Source organism: Lathyrus oleraceus, chromosome 3 (assembly GCF_024323335.1).
Source record: "Lathyrus oleraceus cultivar Zhongwan6 chromosome 3, CAAS_Psat_ZW6_1.0, whole genome shotgun sequence".
NCBI lineage: Eukaryota > Viridiplantae > Streptophyta > Magnoliopsida > Fabales > Fabaceae > Lathyrus > Lathyrus oleraceus.
Window position 1 is genome coordinate 507,674,876 of NC_066581.1, and position 9,751 is coordinate 507,684,626.

Below are 9,751 nucleotides of genomic sequence, written 5' to 3' on the forward strand. Positions count from 1 at the left end.
ATTTAGATTTAATTAAATAATTTGAATTGAAATCAAAACACATTTAGAATCGGTTTTAAATTGGTTCGAAATCGATTATAAATTTCACTATGATTTTTGTGATAAATGGTTTGATTTTTTATAAATCATAACCATAAAAATGAGTTAATTTACATTAATTGGTTACTCATGCACACCATTTACCAAGATTAGATCAATCTTCACTGTCAGAGGGAGTGGAGTCTCCCTCGTTGGTTATTCATGCACACCATTTACCAAGATTAGAACATTGCCTATTGTAGCGTTTGTTGAGGTGACTTTCACGAGATTGATCGATTATTGTCGAATTACTGTAAAAAGACGACGATTTTGTAGAGATTCGAGATAATTAGATGTCAATTTCCACATATGACGTCAATGTTATGTGATGACACCAAGAATATGAAACGAGATCAAAATAAGATTTCAATGCAAAAAGATTGGGATGAACTTGCAAGATTAACACCTCAATGAATTATGATCATATGCTTCGTGTTTACTACGGTCTCCCCCCTATTTCTCCGATTGTTAGAGGCGCCTCTTCATTTTGAGTCCCATCATTAATCCCATCATTTAACAATATTTAATTCTTAAAACAGCATATATATATATATATATATATATATATATATATATATATATATATATATATATATATATATATATATATTATACTAAATCAAACATTTGTGTTTTTTGAAATGAATACAAATTAGTTAGAGACGCGTATACTTTAACGCAAAAAAGGACATTAACGAAATGGAAAAATGTCCGAACAATTATTCTGAAAGTATAACTACCTTTATAATTTACAGTATGACAAAAAAAAGTTTTGGATTGTTTAAATAAAATATTTAGTTGGAGTGGAAATAAAAGAGCCAAAAAAGACAACAGATTCTATCACTCAACAATAGTGGCTAAAACGTAAATTACTAGAAAAAGAGTGTCTTTTTAGATATAACCAAACAAAAAAGGGTTTGTGAGAAGTAAAAAACACGGTGTAGTCTTAATCCATATTGATCTTCATCACAAGCGCGCGAAGGCAGTATCATAAGACATTTACTCATTCATCACATCAGAGGCATTTGCATTCTCCTGTTTTCTGATTTTTCTCTGACCAACTTGTTTATTCAATTTCGCTATCTGAACATTCATTTCAGAGTTCCAACTCGTCGGTTTCTCCTTCTCTTTTCGGTTTAGCTTTTTTTTTTGATTGAGTTTTTCTTTTTCTTGCGATCGCGATTACGTACACTTGAAATTGAAAACACAGAGTCACTCTTTTTTTCCTCTGTCACAGTAGGAGTGTGTATTCTGGTAGCAGTTCTCATAGCTTCATGGACCCTGATGTGATCGAGATTCCACCACCACAGCGAACTATCAAGCCGCACAAAGAGGTATCATCGTTCCTCGCTAATCTTTTATTTTTCTGGTTCTGTTCTATTTTAGGTTTACTTCTTAACCTTATATCCATGGTTATTGTTGGTACCAAAACTAGTTGATGTTTTAAAAAATTAATTGGTTCATTTGTTGGGAATTCATTGAACCCACCTTTGAACTGCAATTTAGGACGTATGTTCCGGTTTGCAGCACGTCTTTAGTTCACTTGAGAATGTATATTGCGATAAAGACTGAATGAACTATTCTTGGAGTAAGGGAGAAAGGGAAATAGTATACCATTCAATTCGAAATTAAAGATGAGTACTACTCTGCGGTTAAAGAGGGAGTGAACAATGGTGAGAGCTATGTTTAACGGAATAAAAAAAAAGATTACAATGGGTTAAGATTCAAGAAGAATTCGGAAATGGGACAACATAATTCTGCAATACGCGTAAATAAGGTTGTCAAGCGGGGAAAAGTGGACTGAATTGCTTGTTCCAATTAGCGGAGAGGCTGCGTGTTTTACCAGCATTTCCCCCATTAACTTTCTTTCTTATTGATCAATCAGATGACACTTTGTTATTTCCCCATTATACATAGGAGGATTTTCATCCCCTGACCGATTGATCTGATTGTTTGATGATGACATGTTATTTATCAGTAGTCAATGCCACTTTTATGTGAAGTGAAATGTATGCTGATACTAACTTTGGTTATCAGGGTCAAGGAATTTGCATGGGTTGGTTGAAAATATTCACTTGAAAATTAGTTTCGATAGTTTCTGTTACACTACCTGTTTACCTTGTGTAAATATATCCATTTGACTTATTTACAAAGCACTGCTTTTCTTCCTACTTTTGACTAGGAGATATTCAAATTGACATTGATTGGATTATATCATTTATGTCTTTTACGTACACATCTAAAGCACACCTATGCTCTTAGTTCTAACTTGCCTTGCACTCTTGTTTTTCTAAGATTTAATGGTTTCTCTATGTCTATTATTTTCTTGGATGTCACAACAGTATTTTTCTTCTGTAGGTCATTTTTCGGGATGTGATCGACATCGACAATGATGACGACACAACAGATTTAGTGTTAATTGGTGAAAACATTGTTGAAAGTAATAAGGGGAAGACAACTGAATCTGTTCGCAACGGTTCTGGTGATCATCAAACTATGGTTTGTGAATAAGACGTCTTTCTTGTAGCTGATTGATATTATTGTCTCTAACTTTAACAATGACTAAAATTTTCTTGAAACCATTTTCAGGAAGACTTTGATAATATATATTATCCGCCTGTGATTGACAAATCTGGACCAAGTAGCAGGGTAGAGTCTTCCAATGGTTATACTTCTGTATCAAATAACTTAATCAACATTGATGAGGATGAGTCTGACCACTTGTATGACGATGATGATGATGGCTTCTGTGATATTATTCCGGATGATTATATGGATGTAGATAATTATACTTTACTGCAGGAGCATTTTGACAATGCAAACATACCTCCTGGTATTGAGGCACCTGTTCCTTGGTTGAAGGAATACAATCTAAGTTCTAAGAATGCTGAAAGTAGTTTATTCTATCCTAGCTTTCATATTCCGCAATCTGATTCTAAACATTCTCAAGTTAATGGCTTATTTCAGCCTTCATGGTCATTTGAGCCTATTAAGCCTGAAACCCAAGGACCTGTAGTAGGTAGTTCTAGTGTGCAAAATCACTTATCTTCTCAATTATTTTCTCAAGTTGACCCTAGTAAGAAAATAATTGACGCAACACAGAGCAGGAGACGCAAGTTAAAGTTGGCATTAGGAGTGGAGTCATCTACATCTAGTTTGTCTTTGGGACCTTCTGGTAAAAAGAAGCCTTATTTTTTTGGTTCTTCAACTAACCATGGCTCTGTAGACAACTCAGGGGTCATGAAGCTGCCACATGGAGGTGGTTCACCTCATTGGAAACTACTTGAAAGTGCAAAGAAAGCAGCTGGAACTGGAAGTATCAGTTCACATTATTCAAATTTCTATGGACATGTAGATGGATCAATTCATTTTCCAGGAACTGAATTTGCAAATCCTTGGTTGAATTCTTCTCATTTTAATCCATTTCCAAATTATACAGCTTATCCAGGTTTTTCCAATCCATTTGTTCCTCTTCATACCACACCTGCGCAAATGTTCAATAACCCTTGGGTTCACAATACTGCAAGAGATGGAAATAATGGCACAACTGCTGATAGTGTACTGTTGTGACCATCTCTGATGAAGCCAGAGAAGAAATTCTTGAGAAATTTCAAAACTTTAAGCAATTTGACACTGTTGACGACACTTCAGACCATTACTTTGTTCGCACCAATTCTTCCACGACACAGGTAATTTTTTTTTTATATGTATTTTGTTCCAGTTTTAATCTTAACTATATTGTTTAACCATTAATTTGTTTCCTGAACAGCATTCAAAGAATTGGGTTAAAAGAATTCAGGAAGAATGGAAGTTATTGGAGAAGGATTTACCAGGTAAAGTTGTTTTTTCAGTATTTCTGTCACGAATGGGCTGTAATATTTTCCTTATCATATCACTTCTTGTATTTGTTTTTTTTAAAGCTGGAGGATTTTTATTGTGTGCTTGACTTCATTGTTATTAATATACCTTGGCGGTTTTTGTCAAACCCAAAGGCCATTAGTTTGGCTGCATTTGTTAAGTGTACATCCTTATAAAATAGTTTTTGTCTTTCTTTTGCTTGGTAGAGATAGCTACTTGTTCTGAAGCTGGAGGTTCAAAAATCTGTAAAATAATTGTAAATTGTGTTTTTAATATCATAATGAGCAACCTGTTACTGAGTTTTTGTACAATCTCTAGCTGTTTCTTTGACATTTTCTTTTATTTCTATTAGATTCAATATTTGTCAGAGTTTATGAATCAAGAATAGATCTGTTGAGGGCTGTAATTATTGGAGCAGAGGGAACTCCTTATCATGATGGCATTTTCTTTTTTGATGTTTCCTTTCCAAGTGGCTTTCCCAATGTACCCCCGGTATGTTGTTGAGATTACCGCATCTGACTTGCAGTATTCTTATGTACACTATTTTTAACCTTTAATTCAAAGTCTGACTCAAGGGACATTTTTCAATGCAGCAAGTCTACTACCACTCTGGTGGACTTCGGCTCAACCCAAATTTATATAATTGTGGCAAGGTGTGCCTTAGTCTACTTAACACCTGGTCTGGCAATAAGAATGAGAAGTGGCTCCCAGGTGTTTCAACAATTTTACAGGTCCTGGTCTCTATACAAGGTCTAATCTTGAATACACAGCCTTATTTTAATGAGCCTGGATATGCACGTTTGAGTGGTTCTGCTGAGGGTGAAACTAGATCCCTGCGGTATAATGAAGACACATTCCTCTTATCATTGAGGACAATGGTTTATCTGATAAGAAGGCCTCCAAAGGTTTGATTCTAGAAGCATATCTTGGTTTCAACTCTTTATCTATTCTCATATAACATATTTTGTTTTAAATAGTTTCTTTTGTTAGTTGTCATGTTCACTCATTGCACCACGGCAAAGTGATGCCTAGAAATTCTTCTGACGTGCCTTTTGGTAAGCTTTGGAGAGTCAGAAGAGAATAATGATAGCCATTGTCTTTGCTAATTTATAAAATAGTTTAACATTATAGAACAATCACCTAAGCATAGGCAAATGATATTGAGAATTTTGATTCAGTCCCCTTCAAAATATATATACTTCTAGTGATATATAAGCTAGACATACTGGATCTACGTTATTCACAATTCACAGCAGTCTTTATTTAAGTATCTCTAAGCAATTATTTTAGGTATCCCTAAGCAGTTGTTTAAGTATCCCTAAGCAGTTGTTTAAGTATCCAGTATATATACTAAATCTTCAACTGTTAAACGTTTGTTTCAAGTTTCAACTACGCAGCACTGCAAAATATTATATTCCTATTACACGATACCGTATATCAACCCTATACAATAAATACATAGATCATTAAAGCAAAAGTGGACGAGTCCTTTTATTGACTCTAAGGAAAATGTTTATGAGTGTGTTTTCTTAACTAACAGTCTAACACTCACAATGTACAACACCAAACAAGCCTTATTCCATTAAGTGGGGTCAACTACATGGATCAAATTATGGTCCAAATTACACCATAATCTTCTATCAAAGACCATGTTTCTACCCAATTTATTAATCTCGAGATCTTTTTTAATAGTTTCTCTTATAATTTTTATGTGTCTCTCTCTACCTTAAGTTGTTCGAAATGAATCCTCTCCATCTGATCTACTCCTTACAACAAAATCCTCACCATCTTTTCTATCGTAGGTGCTTTCGTCTAGTCTTACCACACATCCAATGCAACATCCTCCTCTCTGCTACGTTTATTTTATTCTCGTGTTGGTTCTAAACCGTCCAACATTCAGTCCCGTAAAACATTGCAGGTCATACTGCCGTCCGTTAATTTTTTTTTCCTTTAGCTTGAGCGGTACTTTTGTGTCACATAAAATCCCTTGAGGTCCTTCTCCATTTCAACCATCCAATTTTAATTCCATGATTTACATCTCCTTCTATTTCTCCATTGTTTTGTATTATGAATCAAAGATATTTAAATCGGATGACTTGTGGTATGATATGATCTTCAACTTTCACCTTTAGGTTAAAAACACTTCTTCTTTTCTGACCTTACTCTTATTTTTTGAAGTGCAAAAACATATATAATATATTAAAAATATTAGAAATAAAAGAAAGACCGAAGTCAAGATACAAAACAGATAGAAGGTACCAAAGGTACCAAACAAATAAATATAGGTTTACATTGTCTTACTTCGGCTTAAGCGAAAGCCATATGTTTTCATGGCTCGTCTCCTCCAAAATCTCAAGAGCATACTTCCTCTGAGAGATCACGTATCGGATTTTGACTTAGCTACTTCAATTCCACGATAACAATTCCTCTAAGAGCATACTTCCTCTGAGTGATTGCGTATCTGATATTGCTTCAGATCATGAATGCCTCTTTGGTCATTTCCTGTGATAACAATGTCATCCATATAATCAACAATATAAATGCATTGGTCTTTAAAACACTGAATGGCCGGCTTCGTTGCGGACCATGCCAAATTCACAAAGATCTGAACTGAATCTACCAAACTCATGCTGTAGAACTATGCTTGAGACCATATAAGGCTTTTCGTAACTTTACAAACAAAGCCACAAGACTCCCCCCGAGCAATGAACCCTGGCGGTTGCTCCAAATAGACCTTGGTTAAATCACCTTGTAAAAAAGCATTTTTGATATCCAACTAATAGAGAGGCTAACTGTGCATAGCTGCCATTGATAAGAAAGTCATATTTGCAATTGGAGAAAAAGTATCACCATAATCGAAACTGAAATTTGAGTATAGCCTTTAGCAACAAAACAAGCTTTCAAGCGATCTATCTGACCATCTGGTCCTACGACAACCAACAATAGATTTCTCTGTAGGTGAGGAGGACACAAGTCCAAGTCTGGTTAAATTCTAGAGTTGTCATCTCATCAATCATAATCTGACACCATCCTAGGTGAGAATGTGTTTCCTGTATAGTTTTTGGAATGGGCACGAAATAGCAGACACAGAAGCATATTGGGAAGGAGCTATGTGATGGTAACTTAAACACTCTAGGCTATCTTCCCCTCAATTTATCACATTAGGTTTCTTTAACTATACACTAAAATTTATTCACTGCTGTTATGATTGATTGGTAAGCCAGGTTATATAATAAGTGATGGGTTTATTTAGTTTTTTTATTTATGTATACTATTGCCTTGTAACTTATAACTTTTGGGATAAAAACTGACTATTTAGGTTATTTTGAGTTTTTCAGAGTTTTGAGGACTTTGTTAAGGGGCACTTCTGCAGGCGAGCTCAGGACATTTTAGTGGCTTGTAAAGCATACAAGGATGGTGCTCAAGTTGGTTGTTTGGTGAAAGGCGGAGTTCAGGATGTTGATCAGGGTGACAAGAGCTGCTCAAAGGAGTTTAAGAATTCTTTAGCTGCATATGTGGATATGCTTGTTAAAGAGTTTACACAAGTTGGAGCCAAGGACTGTGAGAAATTCCTGTCTTCATCAACGGTAAGCAACAAGCCGTTGGAATAGTTGCTACATTTTCTTGATAAACCCAATTTTGAGACTTGCAACAAGCCGTTGGAATAGTTGCTACATTTTCTTGATAAAGGTTTAATTTAATAGAAGGTTTTGTTTTATGTTTACATTGTTGAACCTTGTTATATAGACTCAATGGCCTGCTCATAGTTCTCAATACTGTATATAGTTCGGATGAATTATTAATGCATTCTTAAGATGGCAGAAGATCCATTGTCAATTTATTTTTGTTTATCTCTTTCTTTGCTTATATGTTTAGCTTACATCCTATTAGGAAACCTCTTTAATGTGAATCTGTGTAAGAAATAAATCAGATTATTATCTAGTATTAGTATGAGTACCAGTACCAGTAACATTATTAGTATTATTACTATTATTATTATTATTATTAGTACTATTATTATTATTATTATTATTATTATTATTATTATTATTATTATTATTATTATTATTATTATGAGTGTGAGTATGAGCATGAGTATGAGCATGAGTACCACTACCGGTAGCAGTATTAGTATTAGTATTAGTATTATTACTATTATTATTATTATTATTATTAGTACTACTATTATAATTATTATTATTATTATTATTATTATTATTGTTATTATTGTTATTATTATTATTAGTATGAGTATTACTATTAGTATGAGTATGAGTATAAGTATTAGTATTAGTATTAGTACTATTATTATTATTATTATTATTATTATTAGTAGTAGTACTATTATTATTATTATTATTATTATTGTTGTTATTATTATTATTATTATTACTTATTATTATTATTATTATTATTATTATCATTACTATTATTATAATTATCATCATTATCATCATTATTATTATTATTATTATTATTATTATTTATTTATTGTTAAAGAGATTTCAAAATCAATTTCACGACTTTCTTGAAGTCAGAAAGAGTTATTTTTTCAATTTTTTAGTAATGGATTTTGAGACTCGCAAGCATTTTGGAAATAAAGTAGAATTTTTTACGAAAATTACCCTGTTTTTCAAGAAAATTCCCAAAATAACTCTGTTTTCAAAAAAATTTCCAAAGTATCCCACTTTTAGGAAGATGCGTCAATCCAATTGGCGACTCCTTTTAAAAACTACAGGAGATGGCCTATTGAGATAGTCAGACAAATCGGCATAGTCTTCAGTATGCATCGAAGGTGTACCGCCGTAGCTGAGTTCATGACCCATACCAGAGTAGTTGGGTTGTGTTTGACTAATTGGTGGGCGACCGGGACGGTTGAAGGGAGACATAATTGTGAATGATGCGTCGAGGAAAGATTGGAAAGATTGTTGGGGTGTTTGGTAGAGATAAGGTTGTTGGAGGTTTTGGTTTTGTGAGGTTTGAGCTTCTTGGCTATGGTAGGAGGAGGGGCGGTTGGTGTTGAATGATCGTGGGGTGTTCTGACTAAGGCGGCTTTGGTAGGGTGATGTGTTGGGTGTGAAGTGATGTTGAGTCTCAGGTTGATGATCAATTTGTTGGTGGTGGTATGTGATATGCTCTTGATATTGGGGTTGGGTGTATGACATGTTTTGGTTGTATGTTTGTGTGTTGGTGGAATGGAAAGTTTGACGGACACGAGGTTGTGTGTATCCGGTCTGACAATGTTGGGGGTTAGATGTTGAGGTGTTTGGTGTGTAAGTTTGTTGGCGTGGATCGTACAAGTATATATCCTCGACGATGAACCCAATTTTGAGACTTGCAACAAGCCGTTGGAATAGTTGCTACATTTTCTTGATAAAGGTTTAATTTAATAGAAGGTTTTGTTTTATGTTTACATTGTTGAACCTTGTTATATAGACTCAATGGTCTGCTCATAGTTCTCAATACTGTATATAGTTCGGATGAATTATTAATGCATTCTTAAGATGGCAAAAGATCCATTGTCAATTTATTTTTGTTTATCTCTTTCTTTGCTTATATGTTTAGCTTACATCCTATTAGGAAACCTCTTTAATGTGAATCTGTGTATGAAATAAATCAGATTATTATCTAGTATTAGTATTAGTACCAGTACCAGTATTATTACTATTATTATTATTATTATTATTAGTACTATTATTATTATTATTATTATTAGTATTATTATTATTATGAGTATGAGCATGAGTACCACTACCAGTAGCATTATTATTATTATTATTATTATTATTATTATTATTATTATTATTATTATTAG

General features: G+C 33.7%; 2 protein-coding genes across 5 annotated transcripts in view; both read left to right on the top strand.

The window, feature by feature from the left end:
- The window catches only part of LOC127128444 (uncharacterized), a 59,372-nt gene that overhangs the window by 31,376 nt on the left and 18,245 nt on the right, over nucleotides 1-9,751 (top strand). The window contains exons 1-2 of one of the 4 annotated variants that reach the window (XM_051057790.1): nucleotides 3,842-3,911; nucleotides 4,289-4,428. The exons of 1 other annotated variant lie outside the window; for it this stretch is intronic. In XM_051057790.1, the coding sequence (XP_050913747.1) occupies nucleotides 4,370-4,428 (59 nt within the window). In that variant the 5' untranslated portion in view covers nucleotides 3,842-3,911; nucleotides 4,289-4,369. Of the gene's footprint in view, nucleotides 1-1,022; nucleotides 1,190-3,841; nucleotides 3,912-4,288; nucleotides 4,429-9,751 lie in introns of those variants that run through there. 2 more of the 4 variants (XM_051057794.1, XM_051057791.1) reach the window with 2 other exon arrangements.
- The window catches only part of LOC127131867 (probable ubiquitin-conjugating enzyme E2 25), a 30,631-nt gene continuing 22,232 nt past the window's right edge, over nucleotides 1,353-9,751 (top strand). The window contains exons 1-4 of the mRNA XM_051060758.1: nucleotides 1,353-1,412; nucleotides 2,437-2,577; nucleotides 2,668-3,588; nucleotides 3,636-3,767. Coding sequence (XP_050916715.1) covers nucleotides 1,353-1,412; nucleotides 2,437-2,577; nucleotides 2,668-3,588; nucleotides 3,636-3,767 — 1,254 coding nt within the window. The remainder of the gene's footprint in view (nucleotides 1,413-2,436; nucleotides 2,578-2,667; nucleotides 3,589-3,635; nucleotides 3,768-9,751) is intronic.